The following is a 27,953-nucleotide window of genomic DNA, read 5'->3' as shown; positions in this document are numbered from 1 at the left end:
CGTTTGTACAGCAACAACAAGCTACACAGTTGGTTACCAATGGCATTTAAAGCGAGATCATACATGATGCGAGAAATGATTCATACTTTCGTACGTCCAATAGTTTTTCTTGCCCTTTTGTGTGAAGACGCGCCACTGTGTGACGTTGAAAATGGATAGAAGACGAATACCGATGACAGTGTCGAAACGAGGGTGAACAAAAATAAGCGGTTCTGCATTTGACATGAGATAGCCAACACAGAAGTTTTGTACGCGAGTCAGTAAGGAGAATATGTATCTTGAAATTTGAATATAATGTTTTTTCGATAAATTTCAACAATTGTTGCAAGTATAAAGTCGTTGAATGAGTAGCGAGTTATGCTTCCATAATATCACAAGTGAAATAAATGCTCTAACCAGCCAATCAATTCAGCATTTAAGGTATGTAGTTTTCCGGTCTTACAGTCTAGGTACTTATTTGTCACTATTCAAAATTTATTTGTGTACATATTCATGAAATGGAAAGATTTTTTGATGCTGTATTTATGTGAATTTTAATACTATTGGCTAGTTCTGCCGTTCTACTCACATAATAGGAGATGCGTTTAAAGTGTTACAAATAATATTGTATATTTTTGACGTTGGATAACGTCTTACGGCAACATACTGGGGTACAAATTTCGAAAAACGAAAAATCGCTCGCGTCACGAAAAGTGGTTAGATTTTGACTGTTAATAACATACTAACGCACGGGTAGATTTTCGAGATTTTTGCACCAACTGGAAATCTTTCTACGACTAACTATTGATTTTCATGACTAAACTATTGATAAATGGGTAAATATCGAGGCATGTCTTATTATTCATAGAAAAGCACTTTTTGTCTTGCTGTTATAAAGTTTTGACGTTTTGAGGTTTACATGTACCGTAATTTCGGTTGAAATTGATAATTTTTCGTGGTTTTTCTTAACTGTTTTCAATAATGTTGAAAGTGCCAAACAACTGAATGCAGGAAAACAAGTACCGTATGGACGCCATTCACCGCTCATGCTGCATTCACCGCTCATTGAATTATTTTGAAAAATCTAAACAAAATTTTACAATAAAAGTCATCTACATGTATTAGTATGCCAGGATGGATTGTAACAGAATGAAATTCATATGATTTAATATTATATACTATTTATGAAATATAAGTTTAGGGCATACATGTTATTTGGTACCATTATTATTATTATTATTATTATTACGTTGTTCACATTTTAACTTCTTTCCTACAAAAACAAATGTTTTATCTTGTGTCAAGCGCAAAAAGTTGCGAAAAATATCGAAAATTCGATGTATGACAGAATTTAATGTGTTGAAATGCTGTTAAATGAGCGGTGAATGGCGTCCTTACGGTACGACGGTCAGCCTCTTTGGCTCATGTGCCAAAATTTTCTAACAAATGTGTTTTTAGTGCTAAAAATCATCTCATAATAAAAAATCGGGGAATCCCATTTCGGGGTGAAATTGATGACTTGTCAATGCGATTATTGTTATTTTTGAAACGACTCTGCATAATGAATATGAGCTCCCTGAATCCGAATAGGCTTGCAAAATTCTGTAATTAAATGTAAGCAAATTTCCTAAGAAAATCCCTGATACCTAGCAGAAATTTAATTATTTCAACCGTATGAGCTAATTGGTACGAGTTTAGAAGATGAAATCGGGCTCGGGATATATTTTAAGCATCCTTACAAACTTTCAGGTTGATACCATGATCAAATCCTTGTTTAGAACTAGAAGTTTATGGATGTTTGTCAATACTACACCCCACATGATTTTTAAATTTTACTTTATTTTCATAGAAATAAAATGTTTATTTAACACAAAAAAACTCAATATTTACGACAAACACCGTTGATTCCCTGCAGGTTGCATTAATATTTGCATCTGTTATGATGTATAGCTGGGCTTGTCAGATGATTTTGGTGATATCTGCGCTACCGAGATCATTATGTATAATGAATTGTCGGGCACTACTGGTAGATGTAGAGCAATGTGATGGTTTTTACTAGTAAAGTAAGTAGTAAAATCCATCACATTCGATGTAGAGACACATTTTCCCGGATACCACGACGAAGCACACAGAAAAAAAAAAAAATTTTCAATGTGATGTAAACTGAAGTCTACTGTAAAAATAAATCAAAATCGTGTGTTGTTACAGCATCGTGTAAATTTAAATGAATATACATTCAATTTTCAACTAGAAATGGCGGAATATTACATGATCATGTAAATTTAAAGTGAATTCGATTGAAAAATAATTGATTGGTCGTTGAAACTTAGGTTTATTTTGATGCTCCAAGAATTGGACTCGCCTTGGTAACACCTATAACTCTATAATATCTATTATCTATAACTATAACTCCGCCTTTTCGTCTACCGAAAATTATAACGGGAAATCATCAGATAATGTACCCACTTCAAGTGATATCTCTGCCTCTGATTTTAATTTTCTAACTGAACAATTGAATCTAATGAGTGATGCAATGTTCAAAGCCACCACTATGACTGAAGCAGTCCAAGTCGTTGTAAAATTTACTAATCAAATTGTTATTGGATTACGTTTTGTAATGGATCCAATAAATAATCATTTAAATATTTGAAATTAGAATGCTAGTTCTTTGAATGGTAAAGATCTCGAGGATGAGCTGTTTAATTTTCTTACTTGAATTTGACTTGATATTGACAATGCTCTTGAAAATTTCACAAATTCCATTGTTGAAGCCAGGAGCATTGCAAATCTAAAATGTGAAGTAAAATTTGAATCCGTGATTATAGACGATGATCTTAAACTCTTGATCAGTCTTAAAAACGTGAGGAGAAGGCAATTTCAACGCACTCGCGATGCTGCTATGAAGATTATATGGCAGGACTTGCAGAAAGAAATCAAGAAACGTTTTGCACAATTAAGAAACAAAAATTTTGAAAATAAAATTTCTAAATTGGACCCTGGCTCTAAGCCCTTTTGGAAGTTATCTAAAATTATGTAAAAACCTCAGAAGCCAATACCGGCATTGAAAGAGGAAAACAAATTATTACTAAATAATTGCGAAAAAGCTAAAAAAAACTTGCTATGCAGTTTGAAAGCGCGCACAATTTTAATTTAGGATTTACTAGTCGAATTGTAAATCTAGATACTCAGGACTTTGAAAATATTCTCAATTAAGAGAACGTTTTCGAAAATTCCTGTGAGACTGATTTGGAAGAAGTGAGAACTGTCATTAAAAAAAAATCAAAAATATGAAAGCTCCTGGCGATGAATTTTCTACATCCTCATCAAGAAACTTACAGAAAGTAGCTTATCATTCTTAGTTGATATATTCAACAAATGTTTTCAATTAGCATATATTCCTGACAAATGGAAAAATGCTAAGGTTGTACCAATTTTAAAACCAGATAAAAATCCTGCAGAAGCTTCAAGCTATCGTCCAATCAGTTTACTTTCCTCCTTCAACAAACTTTTTGAAAAGGTCATTTTGAACAGAATGATGGCCCACATCAACGAAAATTTATTTTTTGCCAATGAATCCGAATGGATTCCGCCATGGACATTCGACCACTCATCAACTTTTACGTGTAACAAATTTGATCCGTTCCAACAAATCTAAAGCCTATTCTACTGGTCTTGCTCTTCTAGACATAGAAAAAAAAGTAAGAGGTTGTTTCCCAGATACAACCGCCAAATTGACGTTGGATAACGTTAGCTTCTTCTATTTCCTGGTTTGAGACAGTCACGAACTCATGAAAGATTTCTACTGATAAAAACCTCAATTTTCATACTATTTGTTGCATGTCAATTCTGACCTATTATGGACATTGTGTGTTATTTGGTTGGTTCGGTTAACACTTCAACACCGATAGAATCGGTCGATAGAAGAAGAACCATGAGCGGTAACTCTTGCTCCACGCATGATCTTCTAAGATTGGTTGCTTTAGTGGATTCCGAGGCCAGTTTGAGGTTGAGGTACTTCTCCATGAAGTTGCCAGTCACGATGATTGGCATGATCTCCTTTTGATACTCGAAGAAGTTTCGCACCATGAAGAACTTCTTCTGCTTCGTCGTGGCAAATCTGCGATTCCAGAGCTCCGACGTCATGGTCCTGCAGGAAGCGAGAGGCCTAACTGGTCGGTTTGGTTGAGGATATGTCAGCATCATACCGAAGGGCATCCAGCTGGCTCGTCGTATCCGTGGAGAACGCGCTTAAATTGAATTGCAGCACAATTTCAAATAAAACGGCCCTTTTCAGGGTCATAACAAAGGAAGTTTTGCTTGCAACTTTTCTTGATATAGAAGGAGCTTTTGATAATGCATCACATAAATCCATGGCGAGGGCAATGTTAAAACATGGTTTTGACATATGCATCGTAAAATGGATTAGTGAAATGTTATCAAAACGCGAAATAACAGCCGACCTCGGTAGCGTATCTATATCCGTAAAAGCTGTAAAGGGGTGTCCACAAGGAGGCGTATTATCGCTTCTTCTGTGGTCGTTAGTGGTAGATGAACTACTGACAAACCTAGAATTACAAGGATTCGAAATAATAGGATTTGCTGATGATATTGTTATAATAGTCCGAGGTAAATACGATTCCGTCATCACCAACAGAATGCAGCGAGCCTTAGACTACACGATTCAATGGTGTATTACAGAAGGATTAGACATAAATCCTCAAAAAACGCATATTATTCCATTTACCAAAAGAAGAAAATTAATAATTTCTGGACTTCATATGAAAGGAACTTTAATGACACTTTCTACAGAAGTTAAGTACCTAGGAATTATTTTAGATTGTAAATTAAACTGGAATTCACACCTGAAACAAATCATAGATAAAGCAACAAATGCGCTATGGTTAAGTAAACGTACTTTTGGTAATAAATGGGGTCTGAGGCCGATCATGATTCACTGGATATATACGACCATCATTAGACCCAGAATAACATATGCTTCTTTAGTGTGGTGGACCAAAACTAAGGAAAAATGCGCCATACAGAAGTTAGCGAAACTTCAAAGACTAGCAACAATGTGTACTACAGGTGCCATGCGCAGCGCACCCACAAAAGCTTTAGATGCGATTTTAAATCTTCTTCCACTACATCAGTTCATTCAATTAGAAGCCGAAAAAAGTGCTCTTCGATTTCAACAATGGAAACCTCTTCTTAGTGGTGACATCAAAGGACATTTAAGCATCTTAAATGATATCAAAATTAATCCATTAGTTACAGTCAACACATACTGGATGGAAATACAGTTCAATTTCAACCGTATGTTCAATGTGGTAGAATCAGATCGTACTGTTTGGACCATGGGAGGACCACAAATTCGATCAGGATCTATCATTTTTTATACCGATGGTTCAAAACAAAATGGTCAAGTAGGAGCTGGTGTAACAGGTCCTGGTGTTAACCTTTCAGTTTCAATGGGTAGATGGCCAACCGTCTTCCAGGCAGAAATACAAGCGATTTTGGAATGTGCTTCTATTTGCTTAAAAAGGAAATATAAACATTCTAACATATGTATATTCTCTGATAGTCAGGCAGCTTTGTCTGCTTTGAAATCGTATACGTGCACGTCAAAACTTGTATGGGAATGCTTCCTCTTGCTCCAACAACTTTGTATTAATAATACGGTAAATCTTTACTGGGTTCCTGGACATTGTGGAATCGATGGCAATGAAAAGGCTGATGAATTAGCCAGGATTGGATCAACCGAAAAATTTCTAGGTCCAGAGCCATTTTGTGGAGTTTCAACATGCTCCATAAAAATGGAACTAAGGAATTGGAAACAGTCGATGGTGATTACAAACTGGAATAAAACTGCTGTGGCTCGACAGTCAAAACAGTTCATAACGCCGCATGCTTCGAATACACAAAAGTTATTATTTTTGTCTAAAAAAGACCTGTGCACATACACAGGACTGATTACAGGGCATTGTTCAGCCAAATATCACCTGAGACTAATGGGAAAGGTTGAAGATGATATTTGTCGTTTTTGTCAAGAGAGTTGTGAAACCTCTGAACATTTATTATGTAGTTGTGATGCTCTTTTTCAAAGAAGAGTAAAGTTTTTTGACAAGGGAGATATACAGCCCTTTGAAATATGGTCTTTGCCTCCCGGTAAGGTTGTGCGTTTCATACGTCACATTATACCTAATTGGGATAATACCTAAGTCATGCGCTGATAATTACTTTTATAGTAATTTATCACTTTGACAAGGTACATTAAAAAGGGTTGTGTATCACAAAAGATCTATCAGTGGTCGCAGTGATAATATACCCAACAAAAAAAAAAAAAAAAAAGGGTCATAACAATGCATTCGACGTAAAAGTGTTACAACTAGAGACATTTAATCTATTACTATTAATTGATTAATTAATTTATTTACTTATCTTTCATTATTTCGGTTAATTAGTCTTCTAACAGAGAGAAATTGCAAACAAAATTCTACCTAGGTTCCTGTCACTCGGGTGCAGGCGGTAAGCACAATGAAAATTTTATTTCTTGGCACAGTGATTCTCGAAAAGCATTATTTAGCCATGATTAGTGATTGCATGCAAATGACTGACCAAAATTTGAATCAATCACATCCAATCATCAGTAGTGTCGCTCTTCGCAGTGGATAATTCTCATAACTCTTTCAAAATGAAATTATCGTCCTGAAAAGGACAGTTGGGGGTAGTCACCGTCGATCGAACTGTGTTTTCATTTCATTGTTAGACAGAAACACACCAAAAGATTACCGAAGACGATTAAATTAAAATGCCATCGGTAATTTTGTGCTTCCTAGTTTCCGTGACCATCCTTGTTTTCGTTAGTTTGCTCACTCCGACGGCAATTATCAAGGTTTCTGGACGCGTTCTTCACGAATTCGATGGGCTAGCAGGATGCCCATGGTCATGATGAGCGATTTCACGGAACCCGCAGCTTTTAGCTTGGGAATAAACAGCAGCAGCGACGAGCATGTAAAATTTATTCCGATAGGGTCCATCTCCGGTTGCTGGTGCGCACGTGGCTGATTGAAGTTAGGCTGGCTGACGAAAGTGTATAAAATATCGCTCAATGATATCTGTGCCCATCTAGTCGTGGGTTCGTTGGGCTTTCCTTAGCCGAGTGGTTAGAATCCGCGGCTACAAAGCAAAGTCATGCTGAAGATGTCTGGGTTCGATTCCCGGTCGGTCCAGGATCTTTTCGTAATGGAAACTTCCTTGACTTCCCTGGGCATAGAGTATCACTGTACCTGCCACACGACATACGAATGCGAAAAATGGCAATTTAGGCAAAGAAAGCTCTTAGTTAATAACTTTGGAAGTGCTCTTCGTCAGCTAAAAAGCAGGCTCTGTCCCAGTGAGGACGTCATGCCAAGAAGAAGAAAAAGAAGAAATGTTCGATCCCCATCGGAGCACGTGGTTTCTTTTCGTAGTTTCAATTTCAATTTGCATATTTGACACGTATGTCGGCGTGTACATGTAAACTTCAAAACGTCAAAACCTTATAACAGCAAGAAAAATTGTGCTTTTCTATGCAAAATAAGACATACCTCGATATTTCCTAATTTTTCAATAGTTTAGTCATGAAAATCAATAGTTTTCAATATTGGAGTAGATTTGTAGAAACATTTCCAATCGATTGGTGCAAGAATCTTGGAAATCTATCCGGGCGTTAGTAAGTTATTAACAGTTAAAATCTAACCACTTTTCGTGACGCGAGCGATTTTCGTTTTTCGAAATTGTACCCCAGTATGTTGCCGTAAGACGTTATCCAACGTCAAAAGCATTCGACAGTGTTTGTCATGAAGGTTTGATCGTGAAATTTAAAAACTGCAATTTTCCAACATACATTGTTAGAATAATTCAAAGTTATCTTTCAAATCGTACACTTCAGGTTAATTATCAGAACTCCAGATCTGAAAAACTTCCTGTAAGAGCCGGTGTTTCACAAGGCAGCATTTTGGGATCAATATTATACAGGGGCCCAGATAGCCGTAGCGGTAAACAGCTATTCAGCATGACCATGCTGAGGGTCGTGGGTTCGAATCCCGCTGGTCGAGGATCTTTTCGTAAAGGAAATTTTCTCGATTCCCAGGGCATAGAGCATCTTCGTACCTGCCACACGATATACACATGCAAAAATGGTCAATCGGCACAGATAGCTCTCAGTTAATAACTGTGGAAGTGCTCATAAGAACACTAATCTGAGAAGCAGTGATGGAAAATGGCGAACATTTTTGCTGAACTGGAACAAAAACAAAACCAAACGCTCCCGAGCGTCAGAGCGCTGGTTTACTCGCATCCGTCGTGCTCCCGAGTAACCGAAGCTAAAAGTGATTCGCGAACCTGTTCGGAGCTGTTCAGAGTCAAATTGTGTATTTGGGAAAAAAAGCTGCTTCCCCTCCAAGATTCATGGTTTCTAAGGGTTTTTGACTACAAACTAGTAGTTTACTGTTGACTTGATGGTTATGCTATTAATTTGTCTGTCAGAACCATAATAAATCACAACTTGCTCGGTTACTCGCGAGTAAAAGCTCCCGAGCTTGTTGCTACTTCTTTTGACATGTTTTCCCGAGCAGGCGGGTGCGGACTTACTCACACCTAGCCAGTTCGCGAGTCTGTGATGTTTGTAATGCGTTGGTTTACACTCGTGAGCTGCTTCGTGATGCGATCTTTTCCAACACTGCTGAGAAGCAGGCTTTGTCCCAGTTGGGTTTCACATCTGACTTACTTGAGTTACCTCAGGGATGTCAAAAATCCTTGTTTGCGGATGACACAGGCCTCTCCGCCAAAGGACGAAGTCTGCATGTCATCTGTAGTCGATTGCAAAAAGTTTGGATATTTTTTATTCATACTTGCAAAATGGAAGATTTCTCATAATGCTTCCAAAACTCAACTAATAATATTCCCACATAAACCAAAAGCTCGTTATTTGAAACCTTCAAGTAGACATGTTGTCACGATGAGAGGGGTTCCAATAAATTGGTCAGATGAAGTTAAGTATCCAGGGCTCATGCTAGATAAGAATTTAACTTTAAAAAATCACATTGAAGGCATTAAAGCCAAATGTAACAAATATGTAAAATGTCGTTATCCCCTTTGTCTTAAGTTATAACTTTGTCTTAAGAACAAGCTTTTGATATTCAAACAAATTTTCAGGCCAGCCATGTTGTATGTTGTACCAATATGGACAAGCTGTTGTAATATCAGGAAGAGAGCTCTGCAAAGAATTCAAAATATTTTTTTTAAAAAGATTCTGAAGCTTCCTCCCTGCTATAGTACCTAAAATATCCAATATTGAAACATTAGAACAAATGTCAAATAAAATAATTGATAATTTCAGGCAAAAATCGTTACAATCTTTTATTGCCACGATTAATGCGTTATATGTTTAGGTTAAGTTAGGAGACTAAATTGAAAACGTGTTTTTTTCTCTTATACGCAGGTAAAAAAATCTGAACTGCTACGGCAAATGAAATGTAATATGTTGTTAACAAAATGTTAATAAAATCTTAAATTTGTTTTACCAAATTAGGATGATAGTGTTGTCTAATCACACAGAACACCTAGATATAAGAAATGAATGTAATGTTTGGAATGACACTAATAAAAAAAAAACAAAAAAAAAATGTTTTCCCCTTATGTAAAATGAACTCATATGTTTTAGATAGTTGAGATTAAATATAAGTATGTTGTACACATTTTTGACAAAAGTGTAGTGTATTGTCAAACAAAACGTTAGTAAATTTTATTTGAGTGTGAAAGAATATTTTGCACGGCAATCTCAAAGAGATACTTACTACATGACGAAATCAAACTTGGAGACGGTTCCTATAAAGCACAATTTTTACCTTATGCGCGATCCAAAAACCAGATTATTCAAGAATGTTCTATGGTTCTATGATTCTAAGATTTTGATTTTGCTATATATTTTTCATGTGGAATAAAAAATAAACGTTCGTAGTATACAGTATCGGACATATAAAATGCACCAAAGCCGTTTTCCCATACAAAATAGTCAACTTCAGAGAGCTATATTTCCGCCATTTCTCAACCGATTTTTCTATTTTTTTTCTGTGACGAACTACAAATTACCTCAATTTTTGATAACTATTAATAAAGTGAAAACTATTGGTTTAAAAGTTACAGATAGGTTGAATTTTGACATAAAAAAAATGCATCAAGACGAAAAGTAATGCATCAGAAAACTATGCGTCGTACCCTTTCGGTGTCTTCAGCGCATTTGGTCCTTATCACGCAATGAGCAAATGTGCCAAAGACACCAAGATGCTACGACGCGTAGTTTTTCTGCTACATCACTTTTTGTCTTGGTGCATTTTTGATGTCAAAATTCAGCCTACCTGTAATTTTTGAATCAATAGTTTTCACATAACTTTTAAAATAATTTTCGAAAATTGAGGAAATTTGTAGTTCGTCACAGAAAAAATGAAAAAAATCGGTTGATAAACGGCGGAGATATAGCTCTCTGAAGTTGACCATTTTGTAAGGGAAAACGGCTTTGGTGCATTTTATCGGTCCGATGTTGTATTTCTATCGAAAGTAGCCTTATTTCGTTATCGAAAATGTATTTTTTTTTTAATATAAATCCCAACAATGGATTCCCTGCTTTGCTCTTGTTCACAGTTTATCAGCAGACGTTTTTTCGTTTCATTTTGTATGGGGAAAGGCATCTAACTTCAAATTTCTCGTAAATGAAAGCATTAATCGAAAACAAAAAATTTGGTAGGCGTGATAGTAATTATCATCACGTACAACCGGAACCAAATATTTTTTCAAAAATAATTCCCAATTTTGAGAAATAATTCGTTAGATGCTTTTCGCATGTGCGTTACTATGCGGTGAGTAGCAAATCAGACCAAGTATATAACCCATTGATCTTCTATGGTATTAAGATACTCTATGTACATACAAATGTCATAAACTGTTGGTATGGTGTGCGGTACACAGAAAACATGAGATTTCCATATGCCCCATAGTGAGCGGGATGTAAAAACTGCTAAATATTATTGCATATGCTACTTAACCGGCCGATCTTATCCATCAATAACCTCCTCGGCACGCGGTGGCATACTATTACATTACTTTATAGGGTTGCTGATCAAGTGATAGTGTCTGCAGCAATAGTTGTAATTTGCCGTATTTGAAGTAGTTTTTATTTTTGTGTTCTTTCTATAGCATGGCCCTTGTCAAAATAAAAAGAAAGTGTCAATGAAAATATTGATATCTAATTAGGAAATAGTAATAACAAATAAAATTTGAACGTTTTTGTTTCTTTGCACTGGCTATAGTGGTCCGAACCTATAATTGTGGGTCTTAAAGGGAAATCAATGTAAACCACTATTATAGGAACATAAGTTAGCAAATACCATTATTACTGGAGCAGGTAGCTAGGTAGAGGATCTCAATTCTCAACTACAAGTAGTGTTATTGTTTTCAAAGTTTAACAATTTTATTATTCTAAGATTATTTTTGCGTGAAATAGATTAGAAAATCTTTCATATAACATATTCCGATATGAATAACGAGCTTCCGTTTTATTTTTATTCCTTAACCCGTTACTACTGCCTCTATCACTGGTACAGACGCCCTAATACAGATGTGCGTTTATAGTAAGTCAGAATGTAGGATGATGCTGGAATATGCTTCCTTATCGCTGGCGTTTGTCATCGTCACGGAGAACGGCCTGTGGTCGGATGGAGTTGAAAATCTCCTAATAGTAACATATACACACCACAAATGCATGCCATTCACATTTAGAGCAAACGACTGAAATGCGAAGGAGGAGGCATATACAATGTATAATACATATATTGGTTCGTATGTTCAGTTTTTCCTCCTGATGATGCTCGCCAAATGTGTGTACACATTTCCAGTGATTCTGGTTAGTTCTAGTCTGCACGTCGAACGGTTCGTAACTTGAGATGCGTATAGTTAAAATAAGCAAAAGTGTGAATCACATGCGACGGTTGATTTGCTGACGTGGATCGTGCAACGTGGCAAGATTTCCGCTGGAGTGTTTGGCTGAAGACTGAATTGGATAAATTTCCTCGAGGTTTGTTGAGTGTTGTAATGATCAAAATAATGATTTTTTTTAGTGATTTGAGTGAGTTAAATTCCGAGTAGAATGCCGTGTTGATAAAAATTGCTTTGACGTTTCGAACTCCAGGCACCGGCCTTAGTTTACCCAAAAAATATTATATCGCCACTTATGTGAATAAAGATTGCTAAAGACGTCATAATTATGGATACAAAACGAAAAATTTGTGGTTTAAAATTATCGTTAACAAGTCTGTCCGGCTTTCGAAGTGTCCAGTAATCCGATGCAGCACGGTATTTACTTTCCAAATGTTGTTCTACTTATACATTTGGGTTATTGAGGTCTATCTATTTTTTTTTTGAATATATATTTATGTTACGTTAAAACCAGAATCCAAGTTTCTAAACTTTTTGGTAGCCTGGAAATATTTTCAAAACGCGTTTGTAATTAATATGGATATTGCTTTTGGATCAACTCGGCCAAATTTTATGGATGAGCTGTCATTATGTGACTCGAAGTGTCATTGTTCCTATTAATAGGTTTTTTTTTTTAAATAGAGTATATCAAAAACTGCGATTTATTAGTTTAAAACACTGTGTAAGACATTCGTACACAAAGTATGTGACACATGACGTGGCTCTCTTGTGCAAATCTTGATTTGGACTGTTAATATGTCATTGGGGAAGTTCTTCCCATAGATTTTGCGTAGAACAAATTTTGCTTCAAAATTGTTTTTTCATATATTTTGTTATTAAGAAAAGCTCAAAACATGAACAAATACAAATTTTCTTGAGAGAGTATTCTAAATCTTTCTGGTTATGTAAAATTTATCAGCATACTATTTCTCGTCAAATGATCGAAGTTTTATTACCGTATGGCTGTTGAATACGTACCACAGCCACTGTGTTTAATTTAGTTGATTTTGTGCAATTTTTGAATATTTAGCGTCCAAAACTTTGATTTTAGCTTGGATTTTGGTTTTTACATTTTTATAGTTTGTTCGGAGAAGTTTTTTTTATTGAGTTGTGTTTGATCCTTCGACCTTGACGCTTGCTCCTGCGGGGGCCAGCGATGAGGGCAGGATCAAACATGTCGCGCGTAGTGAAATGAACTTTTCGCGGATCGTTAGTAGTGTTTGATCTATTGATCGCGTCGCTTGCTCCTGCTTGGCGAGTGATTAACACTTATTCGGCGTACAATGCACTGTGTTTTATTTCCTCGATTTCATGCGCTTTTTGAATAGCGCCCAAACCGTTGATTTTAGCGATATAGTTTGTTCGGAGAAGATCTTTTACAAGATTTTTAACATTTTTCATGTCTTCTACAAAGTTGTTAAACATCTTAAAACGCGTGTTTTTGCTGAACATCGCACCTCTCTATCTCTTAAGGAAAACGAATTATCAGTCGAGTTCGTTTAAATAAGGCATATTTGTTTGATAGTAAAAACCCATGCAAAGACGCTTATAGACAAAAGTTTTTATCAACTGCCGAAAGGGGAGATATGGTACTTTCATGATTTGTAAGAGTTGTCTGCGCCATTTTGCGCCAAAGCCAGTTATAGAGGTCTAAACTACCCCTTGAAAAAAGAGTAATTCATGAATGACTTTGTTATTTCAAAACATAGGGTGATGATATGTTCAGCAAAATCACGGGTTTTTTCATGACAAACAACTTTGTAGAAAACACAAAAAATGTTAAAAATCTTGGAAAAAAGTTATAATAAACAATATGGTTTTTAGGGGCCATTCACATACAACGGCATATATCTCAAAAAGTATAAGAGATAGAAAAATCGTGCCTTCGACAAAGTTGTTTCAAATTGCCAATTCTACAACTTTGCCGAAGACACCATATGTCTATCTAAATGTTTTGAAAAAACAGTTTTTCTCTCTCACTGCTAGGCGGATTGATCACAAAACTTTTTTCGTCAAAAGTTGCGCTTCAATAAACCAAGAAACTTCTCCGAACAAACTATATCGCTAAAATCAACGGTTTGGGCGCTATTCAAAAAGCGCATGAAATCGAGAAAATAAAACACAGTGCAATGCGATAATCGAATTATTTCGCGATACCGATTAGGCGTGATTATATCATGGATCGCATCACCAACCATTGGTGACTACCAGATCTTTACCTTATCCCACTAACCCAATATCCTTTCCATGGCAACTGTAGAGATGCAGAGGTATACTCGGTATCTAGTAACAACGGTTGTCTAACTAATATTCCTTCCCTTCCCCGATGACCGTAAGGACGTGGGTGGCGCCGTTATTGACTTATAATATTTGAGCTCTCGATTTGTGCACATTGAAGAATGGTAAGCTAATCCCAAGCCCCATTCATTAATTCCTTGTGCAACTCCGATTGTTCTAGTCAATTACGGAGTAGCAACTACGAATTGTACGGTCATCTATGCTCATGCTCATGCTCATGTTCGGAGAAGTTTTTTTTTTATTAAAGAAGATCTTTGCAGTGGTGCTCAAGCTGCAGCATTAGGGCTGTTCAAAATTTGAAAATGTTTGAAAATCCAAACTCATCATATTTTTATTACAATCCTTACCATAAAACTAGTATTCTGTGAAATTTTGAGCTTTATCGGTGGTCTAAATGTGACCCAAAAACGATGTAGGTTTGTACGGAAATTACTGCGAAAAAGTTTTGAAAAATGTTTCAAACGTTAGTGCTATAATGTGAGTACAAACTCATCATCTCGTAGTTAAAACTCATTCTTTAAATCTTAATGAAGGATGTTGCTGAAGAAACCAATTCTTTTGAAGCTAATTTAATCAGTGATGAGCCAAACGAAAAAACTAAATCAAAGCCTAATGAACATTCGAAGCATGCAGAGCAGAAGAAGCCAAAACGTTCTGTTAAACACACGACTGGTACACCTTTAAACTCCCCGCCTCGGAAGAAGAAAGATATAACTGTGGAGACCAACAATGCCAACAATGATCAAACTGCCAGTACGTCAACAATAGTCAGAAGAGAAGAGAGTCAAGAGAGTCCAACAGATGCGGACGACGACAGCGATATTGAACCTAACCTGGCCGATGTATCCCGATGGATGGAATGGTTGAAAACGCAAATTGAAAACAGTAAAAGAAGAATATGAATATTTAATTTTTGTAATAAATTTGAGTTTTTCAATAAAAACTAATCGGACCTGAATGACCGTAAAACGGTTAAAAGGTCTAATAAAAAAAAAAAATAAAAAAAACAGTGAATTTTTAGAAGCCAGTGCTCTAATCTCATATGGAGCTAAATAAACGCAAACAAATCCAAGAATATCTTTTCTCCCGTCCGTCGGATTGAATTGTTCACTTCAGAAACATTCTTTGTTATGGTTTGAAGAATGAGTTTTCAACATGAGATGATAAGTTTGTACTTACATTGAAGTACTAAAGTGTGTGGACCATTCTTCAAAATTTGGCCATATTAATTTTCATATAAACCTGCATCGTCATCTTTAAATCATCACAGAAAAATCAGAAAATATCACAGAATACTGTTTTTAATGTGAAGGATGGTAATAAAGATATGGAAAATTGGATTTTTATTTTTAACCGCCCTACTGCCGCATACGGAAGTTCAAACCACGATTTTTCTTCAAAGTGGCACATGGAAATTTAAAAGGTTCTGTAATAGTGCACATGCATCTGACATTTACGAGCTTATATTCTAAAAAAAGTCAAATGAAATATAATATTTTTAAAAAATAGGTGATCTTTACGTGAAACCTAATACATACATGCCGTTGTACGCGAATGACCCATAAACATCATATATTTATCCTAACCTTTTTTCTGAGGTTTTTACATTTTTAATGTATTCACGAAGTTTTTAGTCATTTTAGTTATTTCTAAAGATATCGTGATAACAGTCAAAATATAAGACTGTTATCACGATATCTTTTGAAATAACTAAGTTATTCATGAATTACTCTTTTTTCAAGGGGAAGCTTAAACCCTTATACCAGTTTTTCATTTCATTTATTTAGTTAACAGCTAAACAGATAACACTGAATCAACAATTTCACGTCACAATACTCGGTTCGTGGCCGCATCTCTCCATCCTCGGTTCTGCCCCACGCTCGCCAAATCGATACGCACTTGATCCGCCCACTTAGCTCGCTGCGCTCAACGCCTTCTTGTATCAACCGAATCCGAAGCGAACACCATCTTTGCAGAGTTGCTGTCCGGCATTCTTGTAAACTGCCCTGCCCATCGTATTCTTCCAGCTTTGGCCACCTTTTGGATACTGGGTTCGCCGAAGAGTTGGGCGAGATCGTCCTAAGCACCCGCGAAAACTCCAAGTGCTTACAGGTCCTCCTCGAGCATCATCCACTTGTCAGAGGTACGGACTACCGGCCTTACGAGCGTTTTGTACATGGTACATTTGGTGCGGGTTTGAATCTTTTTTGACCGTAGCTTCTTGTGGAAGCCATAGTAGGCCCGACTTCCACTGATGATGCGCCTCCGTATTTCACGGCTAACGTTATTGTCAGCCGTCAGCAAGGATCCAAGGTAGACGAACTCGTCGACCCCCTCGAACGTATCCCCGTCTATCGTAACACTACTACCTAGGCGAGCCCTGTCGCGCTGGGCCCCACCAGCTAGCATGTACTTTGTCTTGGTCGCATTCACCACCAGTCAAACTTTTGCTACCTCGCGTTTCAGGCGGGTGTACAGGTCTGCCACATTTTCAAATGTTCGGCCAACAATGTCCATATCATCTGCGAAGCAAACAAATTGACTGGATCTCGTAAGAATCGTACTCCGGCTGTTGAGCCCGGCTCTCCGAATAACACCTTCTAGCGCAATATTGAACAACAGGCACGAAAGTCCATCACCTTGTCGAAGTCCCCGGCGGAATCCAAACGAACTGGAATGTTCGCCTGAAACCTTCACACAATTTTGCACACCTTGTCGCTCTTATCAGTCTCGTGAGCTTCCCGGGAAAGCTGTTCTCGTCCATGATTTTCCATAGCTCTACGCGGTCGATACCATGCCGTATACCGCCTTGAAATCGATGAAAAGGTGATGCGTTGGGACCTGGTATACACGACATTTTTGGAGGATTTGCCATACAGTAAAGATCCGATCCGTCATCGATCGGCCGTAAACGAAGCCGGCTTGATGAATCCCAACGAACTTGCTTTCTATAGGTGACAGACGACGGAAGATGATCTGGGATAATATTTTGTAGGTCGCATTTAGAATGGTGATTGCTCGGAAGTTCTCACAATCTAACTTGTCGCCTTTCTTGTAGAAGGGGCATATTACCCCTTCCTTCCACTCCTGCGGTAGCTGTTCTGTTTCCCAGATTGTGCCTATCAGCCGGTACAAACAAATGGCCAGCCTCTTCGGGCCCATCTTTATGAGTTCAGCACCGATACCATCCTTACCAGCAGCTTTATTGTTCTTGAACTGGTGAATGGCATCTTTATCCTCCCTCAAAGTGGGGGCTGGTTGGTTTCCATCCTCTGCAGTACCGACGAAGGCATTTTCTCTGTTGTCCCGACCTTCATTGCCTGTGCTTTCAGCGCCATTCAGATGTTCATCGAAACGAAGACGGAACCCTTCGTTTTCGCGGGCAGCCCCAAAAGCGTGGAAGCGAATGCTTACAACAAGCAATCGCAGAAGCGCGCGAGGCAGCCGTCAGGGGAGGAGCTACCCGGCGGCGCTCGTAAGGTCAGGCGTATACTAACCCCGAAAACCGGCAGAAGTGCCGGAAAATCGGACCCCAGCCAGGCGTCCCGGAAAGCCGAGAAGGGTGGGCCCGAAAAGGCCGGCCCCTCACGGAGTGATGGGAACAGGGGGTTGCGACCTTTGAGAGGTCCTCCATCACCACAGGGGTGGGCGGAGCAGGGGGGGGACGCCTCCTGGACAACCGTAGTGAGGAAGAAGAAGAAGAAGAAACAGGAGAACCAGGAGCGCAGGGACACCAGACCTAAGAAAGGTAGGAGGGTAGGTGCCAAGCGCGAAAAGGGTGATGCGATCATCATCAAGACGGAAGAGTCCAAGTACTCGGAAGTCCTGAAGGCGATGCGCAGTGACGCGAAGCTTGCGGATCTAGGAGCCGACATACGCAGTGTCAGACGCACTCGTACAGGTGAAATGATCCTCGAGCTTAAGCGCGACAAGGAGCGCAAGGGCGCCGCCTACAAAAGTTTGGCGGAAGAGGTCCTTGGCGCTGGTGTTGAAGTGAGGGCTCTGACGCAGTCAGTGACTCTGAAGGTGATGAACCTTGACGAGATCACCAACGCAGAAGAGCTCGTCACGGCACTGCGGCAACAGTGCGAAGTGCAGGTGCCCACCATCGCCGTTCAGCTACGGAAAGATCCGGCAGGTACTCAGGTGGCCTTAGTACACCTACCTGTGTCAGACGCAAATAAGTCCGCTAAGGTAGGTAAGATCAAGGTTGGTTGGTCAGTATGTTCACTGAACATACATGAACAACCAGTGATCTGCTTTAGGTGCAGGGAACCTGGACACAAGTCCTGGGGCTATAAAGGCCCTGATAGGACCAAGTTGTGCAGGCGTTGTGGTGAGGAAGGTCATAAGGCACTAGGCTGCAAGAACCCTCCCAAGTACTTGATTTGTTCCGGCAAGTCCGTGAACAACAATCACCCAACGGGAGGCTCAAGGTGCCCGACCTTCAAACGAGCCATCAACGAAAAGTCACAGTGCAGGTAACGCAGCTGAACCTGAACCACTGTGACGCAGCTCAGCAACTGCTGTACCAGTCAGTTGCTGAGTGGGGGACGGACATCGCCATCATATCGGACCCATACCGAGTACCCGCCGGCAACGGCAACTGGGTCGTGGATGGATCCGGAAAAATGGCGGCGATATGGACAACGGGTAAATACCCTGTCCAGCAGTTGGTGTCTACTACCTACGAGGGCTTCGTGATCGCCAAGGTAAACGGGGTCCTCTTCTGTAGCTGCTACGCGCCTCCGAGTTGGTCGACCGAGCGGTTCACGCAGATGCTGGACTGTATGACGACCGCGCTGACAGGGCGAAGGCCAGTTGTAATAGCGGGTGACTTCAATGCCTGGGCCGTGGAATGGGGAAGCCGTAACACGAACCAGCGAGGTCAAATCCTGCTAGAGGCACTGGCCGTGATAGATGTCGATCTGGCTAATGTTGGTACCAAAAGTACCTTCAGCCGTAACGGAGCGGAGTCGATTATCGACGTTACTTTTTGTAGTCCTGGCCTAACGAGTAGTTCGAACTGGAGGGTAGACGATGCCTACACTCACAGCGACCACCTGGCGGTTCGCTACAGTATCGACTACAACAACAGCAGGCAGCGGGTTGAGGAAGCGGCTAGGTCAAGGCCAAGCCCTCGTAGGTGGAAGACATCGTACTTCAATGATGAAGTACTTAGGGAGGCGCTCCGCCGTGAGCGTAACCTACTCGGCCTAAGCGGGGACGAACTGGTAGCGGTGCTTACGCGTGCATGCGATGCGACCATGCCTAGAAAAGTCCACCCTAGGAATGAGAGACCACCGACATACTGGTGGACTCAAGCTATTGCGAACCTGCGCCGTGCCTGCCTACGGGCCAGGAGACGGATGCAGCGAGCACGTACCGAGCAGGAGCGTGAAGAACGACGGGCGGTGTTCACCGCTGCCAAAGTCGCGCTGAAGTCTGAGATAAGGGCAAGCAAAAAGGCCTGCTTCGAGGGACTCTGTCAGAGTGCCAACGCGAACCCGTGGGGTGATGCCTACAAGATCGTAATGGCGAAGACAAGAGGTGCAATTGCTCCTACGGAGCAATCTCCACAGATGCTGGAGGGGATCATCGAGGGGCTCTTCCCGCGCCACAACCCTAGCCCATGGCCTCCTTTTGTAGGACAGCCGGGGATTGGGGCTGGCGATGAGGATAGAGTAACTGATGAGGAACTTGTAGGGATTGCAAAATCCCTAAGCATGGGGAAGGCACCAGGTCCGGACGGAGTTCCAAACCTGGCCCTCAAAGTCGCAATCTTGGAGGCTCCCGGTATGTTCAGATCTGCTATGCAGATATGCCTGGACGAGGGAGTATTTCCAGATGCGTGGAAGAGGCAGAGCCTGGTACTATTGCCAAAGGCGGGGAAACCACCCGGTGTCCCGTCGGCGTATAGACCAATATGCTTGATTGACACGGTGGGGAAAGTGCTCGAGAAGATCATCCTCAATAGACTGTCGAGGTACACCGAGGGTGTAAATGGTCTCTCAGGCAACCAGTTCGGCTTCCGGAAAGGGAGGTACACTGTAGACGCTATTCTGATGGTTAAGAAAACCGCTCCTCCAGCGTAAGAGGAGGGGTATTCGCTACTGCGCAGTAGTGACTCTGGATGTAAGGAATGCATTTAATAGTGCCAGTTGGGCGGCTATTGCTGATGCGCTCCTGCGTCTGGGGATACCCGAGTACCTGTACAAGATTCTCGGAAGTTACTTCCAGAATCGGGTATTAGTCTATGACACAGAGGTGGGTCGGAAGTGCTTTCACATAACCTCAGGAGTCCCGCAAGGTTCCATCCTGGGTCCGGTGTTATGGAATGTCATGTACGACGAGGTGTTGAGATTAAAATTCCCGGCGGGTGTGGTCATCGTTGGCTTTGCCGACGATATTACGCTGGAGGTCTACGGTGAATCGATCGAAGAAGTGGAATTGACTGCAGCCCACTCGATCGCAATTGTGGAGGAGTGGATGAGCTCCAGGAAACTGGAATTGGCTCACCACAAAACTGAGGCTGTTATTGTCAACAACCGAAAGTCGGTGCAGCAAGCGGTGATCAGTGTAGGCGACTGCACAATCATTTCGAAGCGCTCCGTCAAACACTTGGGGGTGATGATCGACGACAAGCTTACCTTCGGTAGCCATGTCGATTATGCCTGCAAGAGAGCCTCCACAGCTATTGTGGCACTGTCCCGGATGATGTCCAATAGCTCTGCGGTGTACGCCAGCAAGCGTAAGCTTCTGGCCAGTGTTGCCTCGTCCATACTGAGGTATGGTGGCCCGGCTTGGGGCACGGCTTTGAGTACCGATAGCTACCGTAGCAAGCTAGAGAGTACTTATAGGCTAATGTGCCTGAGGGTTGCGAGCGCGTACCGTACCGTGTCACACGATGCACTTTGTGTCATCACCGGTATGATGCCTATTGGTATCCTTATCATGGAAGACATAGAGTGCTTCGAAAGGCGCGGCACCAGAGGCATACGCAGGACTGCCAGAACGACCTCCATGGTCAAATGGCAGCGTGCGTGGGACAGTTCCACCAAGGGAGTGTGGACTCACAGGTTGATTCCGAGGTTAGATATCTGGGTCAATAGGCGCCATGGGGAACTAACATTCCACCTAACACAGGTCCTTTCGGGTCATGGATGCTTTAGACAGTATCCACACCGTTTCGGTCATGCGGGTTCTCCCGAATGTCCAGTTTGTGCAGGTTTAGAGGAAACGGCGGAACACGTTTTGTTCGTGTGCCCACGTTTCCGCACAATGCGTGACCGCATGTTTGCCACATGCGGTCGGGACACGACTCCGGACAATTTGGTCCAGAGGATGTGTGCAGACGAGTTTCGCTGGAATGCCATCGGCTATCACCCACATCGTCTCGGAACTCCAAAGGAGGTGGCGTGTGGACTCGAGGAGTGACTAGTGCAGACGCTAATCAACAGGTGGTCCAAGGGTTCGCAGTCGGCTACGTAGGTCATACCGGTGCCCTACGGTCGAAATCGACCCTTACAGCGATTAAGTGGCCGCGGGGAGAACATCCTGGTAGCGCTGCTGTCGTGGCGCCGGCCTACTGGGTGGATACGAGCCTCTGGTTGTTTGGGGCAGGTGGAGGCCCCTTCGTCAGCAATCCCAGCTGGTGCTAGCTGATAGGGCCTGAGCCTTCAGTAGGTCAAATTGCGAAGCCCGCCGTATCAGTTCTTGATACCTGCGGTGCAGCTGGGCGCGGGCTTAGTGGTCGACCCTGCCCGCCTTCAGCGGACAACGGGAGGTGAGGACCACCCGGGAAGCTGGCAATGCGCCAGCATGCTACCTTGGTGGACCCCCATAAGCGTGTCATCGATGTTCGTTGCTGCATGGCTACGCAGCTAACCTGGAGGATGCGATGTGCAATAGCCCCTCTCCGAAGCGAAGGCATTGCTTTTGTGGTCCCGGAGAGACGAAGGGTTTGGCGGCAATGGAAATGGTTTAGTGGGTCGGGGGTGTAGTCCTGTTTACTGCTTGTACGTAGTAAATGGTCCCCAACCCCACATTCCCGGACCTCGGTCCGGAGTCTGTTGAGCAGATTATCCCCCCATTGCTTAGAAGGAAAAAAAAGAAAAAAAAAAGATGTTCATCGAAGTGCTGCTTACACCTTTCGTTCACCTCACGCTCGTCCGTCAAAATGCACGAAGCCGTTGCGGGATGCGTTGACCTTCTGATAGAACTTGCGTGTTTCTTGAGACCAGCACAGCTGTGTAGATACACTCCGTCTCCTCCAGGCAGCATTTTTCTCCCGAAAGAGGCGGGTCTGCTGTTGCCGTTTCCGTCTATAATACTCCACGTTCTGCCGGATCCCTTGCTGTAGCATGACCGCCAGCGCTGCGTTTTGCTCCTCCAGAATCTGTCTGCATCAGGGTTGGGAAAAAATCTGAAATTCACTCTACAGTAGCCAAACAAAGCCAATCAAAGTCAGCGAAGCCAGTGAAACTCACGCCCATCGCTGCTGTAGGCAAAAAGCTTTGACAATTGCAAAACACCCGTTGCTAAGGGCAACCCAAAATTACTGTAGAAAAATGTTCTATTTCCCGCTGAATTTTTCGCATTTAGAGCCTTCAATGACACTAAAGTTTACAAAATTCGTGCTCTCAACATAGGCTACTTGATGAGATTCACGCTTTTGAACTATTGTACTGGGAGAGCCACGTGATTTTCGCGAAAATTCAAGCCTACTACTATTACCATTCCCAGAACTGGTCTAAAATCCTCGTCGAACCAATCGTTCCGTCGACTCCGTCCCACGTACCCGACGTTGCTCTCAACTGCATTGTTGATGGCTGCCTTCACTGTTCTCCAGCAGTCCTTAAGAGGGGCTCCATCCAGCTCGCCCTCTTCTGGTAATGCAGCCTCGAGGTGCTGCGCGTATGCCGCTGCGACATCCGGTTGCTTGAGCCGCTCTAGGTCGTACCGGGGCGACCTTCGGTAACGTACGTTGTTAGCGACGGAGAGTTTTGGGCGCAGTTTAACCATCACCAGATAGTGGTCAGAGTCGATGTTAGCGCCACGATAAGTCCTTATGTCAATAATGTCGGAGAAGTGCCGTCAATCAATTAGAACGTGGTCGATTTGTGATTCTGTCTGCTGTGGTGATCTCCAGGTGAATCGGTATGGAAGGCTGTGCTGGAAGTAGGTGCTACGGATGGCCATATTCTTGGAGGCGGTGAAATCAATTAGTCGTAAGCCGTTTTCGTTCGTCAGCCAGTGTACGCTGAACTTTCCAATCGTCGGTCTGAACTCTTCATCCTGGTCAACCTGAGCGTTTAGATCTCCTATGATGATTTTGATGCCATGGTTTGGGCAGCTGTCGTACTCGCGTTCGAGCTGCGCGTAAAAAGAATCTTTGTCATCATCAGTGCTTTCAGAGTGAGGGCTGTGCACATTTATTATGCTGAAGTTGAAGAACCGGCCTTTGAGCCTCAACTAGCACATTCGTTCATTGATCGGTCACCACCCGATCACGCGCCTCTGCATATCACCCATCACTATAAAAGCTGTTCCCAGCTCGTGTGTGTTACCGCAGCTCTGTTAGATGGTATGATTACCTCTAAACGTTCGCACCATTGATCCCTTCCAACACACTTCTTGAAACGCTACGATGCCGAAGCACGTCCTTCACATAGTGCGCAGTTTAGCTTAGAGTCCTTCTCTGGCACTCGGACGATGATCAGCCGCCCCTGACATGGGGAACAGACGCTGTTGTGAGCCGCTCCTATCATGGAGTACAGACACTCCAGGTTTGCTGAAGCTAAAGCTAAGCAAACCCCACCCCCCCTTCCCTGTCAGCATAGACCAAAGTTCCCACCGGGGTTGGTTACCAGATCTTCCCTAAGATTACTCGTACCCCGGCCAGTACCACGAGGAAGTAGGGATAGGAGTTGCTGGGCAAGAGGTTAAGGACCACACAAAGGGGTCTATTTTATTCCTGCAGGTACACGAGGTACCAACGGTACGCCATGCCCAGCCATATACCAACCCAAAGTAGATGTAGTAATGGTCATATATCGAGATATCTCATCTGATCGAGCCAATTCATCGACTCGTGAGTGATTGCCTGTAGTAAGCCAAAAGCTGTTTTTCTTAAGTATTTCATCAGACTGGAGCCACTCAAATCAAAATCAAATCAAAAGCTGCCACAGATGATGTGATAAGCATTAGTATGGTGCAGAACCACTTGGGCACTTCCATGGTTCACTTTGGTATGTGGGGGTTTCTTCGACCAAATTTTCTGAAACTCTGCAATAAGAAGCACTTTAGTACGACGCATAATGTGGCCAAATATGAGCTCTGTAGCTTGAAAAAAAAAAACCCATTGCTTAAGTGAATCAAAAGTGCCAAGAATAGGATCCGGCTCCCTATCATTGCTTACAATTAGCGGAAGACCCTTTGTTACGCTTTGTTTGAATGGCAACAATTATTCCCTGGGAATTGACTTATCAATGGATGTAAGAGTATCAACTATGTATTGCATTATTACACTGTGGAACACGTTTTTGTCTCCAGCATCAAAATACCTCTATTTACTTAATTAAGGGTTGCTGAATCCATTGCCGTTTACAGAAACATCATAGCACGTCTAGTTTTTGAGATATTGGTTGTTGAAAATGCAAAAATTGACTATTTCAGCCAACTTGCATGCAAGTTTGCCAGCTTGTAAGGCAATTTATTTGCTTAATTTGTCACAGAATTCAAACTTTATGTGTATAACAATACTTATCATCAAAGCTTATAATATTTTTGAAGCGGAACAGTTATTTTTTGATGGCTTAGAAAAATATTGTATTTTGCCATATAAGAGAAACGAAGAATTTTGTATGGAGACTGCAAGCATGTTGAAAAAGAACGGTTTAATCTAAATTTAATCGTGAAATTTCAATCAAAATATAACTATAATGAAAGTTTAAGTCTTCTTTTGCATGCTTGGCGGATAAGATCACAAAAAAGATTGATAAAATATGCTTCAAATTTTAGGTAAACACCAACAAAACCAATGTTTTATACAACTTTGACGACCTGTAGCTAAATATTGTGACGTGCTGGGAAATTTCTGAGAACGGCATCAGATTCAGCAACCCAAAATCTACTAGAGACACATAATTTGATCCTTGAGACACGCAAAAATGTCATTTTTGTTGCGCTGTGTTATCGAACGAATAATCATGCACGAGGCATGGTATGCGAGTTTGCCATTTCAGGTTTGCTGAAAGTAGCAAACACTGGGTTTTAGATTACTACGGTTACTTTATCACATAATAATAATTCGTGGTTGGCGCTACAACTTTTCGATATAAGCTACCGTTTTTGACTTAATGATAAATACGTTATGGCATTGTAAAAATAACAACGATTGTATAGTTAGCCATACTATTATTTTTCTATCAGTTTATTACTTGACCGTATGTTGCTAATCCATGATCAATTTCAGCTCCAATCTTCCGAAAACATGTTCCTGTTACTGCTAGTGTCGACTATTTGTCTCCTATTCAACTGTGCCGTATCGGCGATACCGAAGCCCGAAGAGAAACGTGTGCTAGATCATGAGGTCATCAATCGGGTGCAACACTTTCAAAATGATGAACACAACAAACAGTACGATCACGAGGCATTTCTCGGAGAAGATGCGAAAACGTTCGATCAGCTAGAACCGGAAGAGAGTCGACGAAGACTGGGGTAAGATTTAGCTTTCTGGTTTAACAAATTAGGTTGCGCGAATAGACGGCGGGCACAGCGGATGTCGCTGATGCAATTTAGATTAGCACATTGTCAGTTGAAATGTTCTCCTTTTGTTTTACAGAATTATAGTGGATAAGATTGACACTGATAAAGATAGTTTTGTTAATTTAGCAGAACTAAAAGCTTGGATCCAGTATACACAACGACGGTACATTGATGATGATGTTAATCGCCAGTGGAAACAGCACAATGTGAACGGTAGTGACCAAATCCACTGGGATACTTACCGCAAGAATGTGTACGGATTTCTCGACGAAATGGATCCCAAGGATCTTGAACAAGGCGATGAACATTTTTCGTACAAATCCATGCTAACTAGAGATCGCAGACGGTGGAGCGTAGCCGATCGAGATGGAGACGATTCCTTAACTAGAGAGGAGTTTACTGACTTCTTGCATCCTGAAGAAAGTCCTTACATGAGGGACATTGTTGTCCAAGAAACAATTGAGGATATCGATAAGGATCACGATGGAAAGGTATCCGTGGAAGAATATATTGGAGATATGTATCGTGGATCGGAAGACAACGAAGATGAACCAGAATGGGTAAAGCACGAGCGTGAAACGTTCAACAACTTCCGGTAAGTTCAATTTGAATGTTTAAATGTGAAAACTTTTTACAACTAGAAAATTCCATTTGTAGTGACAAAGATAAGGACGGCTTCATGAATAATCAGGAAGTCAAGGATTGGATCATACCTGCCGATTTCGATCACGCAGAAGCAGAGGCGCGCCATTTGATCTATGAAGCCGACTCCGATGCTGACGAAAAGCTTACCAAAGAGGAAATCATTGAAAAATACGATCTTTTTGTTGGATCGCAAGCAACCGATTTTGGAGAGGCTTTGACACGCCATGATGAATTCTAAACAACTAACAATAGGTTAATCTTTTGTTGCCGAATACAAACCGGATTCAGAAACTTAAGTGACATACAATATTTTGGGTATACCTTTTAGTTAATGTAAATACTCGGACTTCCATTTGCGGAAGTCTGTTAATCTCGAACAAAGTAACCCATTTCTAAGATATTGTTTGTAAGTGTGTTAGCGAAAAGAGGTAGCCGAATTGGTTTCAATCTCATGATGTTTATAGATATTATAATTTCACAGCTTAGTATTGCATGGAATAAATGGTAACTAATTTTATAATCTACTGTTTTGAACTATTATCGATCGGGTTATCTAAGAAAAGCTTGAGCTTGATTGGCCGCCCTTGGTTGCTACTCCAGTATCGCCAGATCAGCTGCACTTACACAAGGAACCAACCAGATGACTGCTTGGCACTAACAGACACCCTCAGTGTATAAGTACTGGTGATCTTCAATTTTTAGGCAACAATGGCGCCTGCCACGTCAGAATGCAGATCAATGAGGGGGAAGGGAAGGAATTGATGATGCATTAAACTGGCTCCCACAGTAGACTGTATATACCACTGCGTCTACGCCATTTCATGCGGGAAAGATGTAGAGGGCCGGTAATTTTTATGGCAGAGAGGCTTGCTGTTTGGTTTGGTTTCGAATTTAGTACTATACCATTCAAATCCACTGCAGCTTATATTCTTTGACAGATACGCGTATTTCGACCTCATCTGAAAGGTCGTCTTAAGTGTCGTGTACTAGAGGTCGAGTCTAGTACAAGACACTTAAGGCTAAATAGCCCGTCATTCGTTTTGGCAACAATGATGATTTTTCAGCTTGCCATTTCAAAGAGATAAAACTCAGTGTTAGCTGCCCCTATTGGACAGCACGCGCCCTTTAGAAAATCTGCGATGCCAATCAACTGGAGCCTGCGACGATGACGTATGGAAGTGACAGCTACCGCTGTCACTGATCGTGAGTAGCAAAAATTGAAGGAGGACTGATATTTTGATATTGACTAGCTA

The 27,953-nt window shown here is 41.4% G+C and overlaps 1 protein-coding gene across 2 annotated transcripts; it reads left to right on the top strand.

The window, feature by feature from the left end:
• Nucleotides 1-206: 206 nt before the first annotated feature.
• On the top strand, nt 207-27,953 carry LOC5569534 (calumenin). 2 transcript variants are annotated; one of them, XM_001652793.2, is made up of 4 exons: nt 207-420; nt 25,763-26,007; nt 26,132-26,650; nt 26,713-27,953. In XM_001652793.2, exons 2-4 carry the CDS (start codon nt 25,781-25,783, stop codon nt 26,936-26,938), a joined length of 972 nt encoding a protein of 323 aa, XP_001652843.1. In that variant the 5' UTR covers nt 207-420; nt 25,763-25,780; the 3' UTR covers nt 26,939-27,953. The 2 variants fall into 2 exon arrangements, with proteins under 2 accessions (XP_001652843.1, XP_021705470.1); XM_021849778.1 differs by lacking the exon at nt 207-420 and adding an exon at nt 11,916-12,088.

Source organism: Aedes aegypti, chromosome 3 (genome assembly GCF_002204515.2).
Source record: "Aedes aegypti strain LVP_AGWG chromosome 3, AaegL5.0 Primary Assembly, whole genome shotgun sequence".
Classification (NCBI taxonomy): domain Eukaryota; kingdom Metazoa; phylum Arthropoda; class Insecta; order Diptera; family Culicidae; genus Aedes; species Aedes aegypti.
This window is presented reverse-complemented; position numbering and strand designations above follow the sequence as displayed.

Coding starts and splice junctions, on each gene's coding strand:
- LOC5569534 (XM_001652793.2), top strand. CDS start 25,781: ATGTTCCTGTTACTGCTAGTGTCGACTATTTGTCTCCTATTCAACTGT. Junction 26,008..26,131: donor GAGAGTCGACGAAGACTGGG/GTAAGATTTAGC, acceptor TTTGTTTTACAG/AATTATAGTGGATAAGATTG. Junction 26,651..26,712: donor GAAACGTTCAACAACTTCCG/GTAAGTTCAATT, acceptor TTCCATTTGTAG/TGACAAAGATAAGGACGGCT.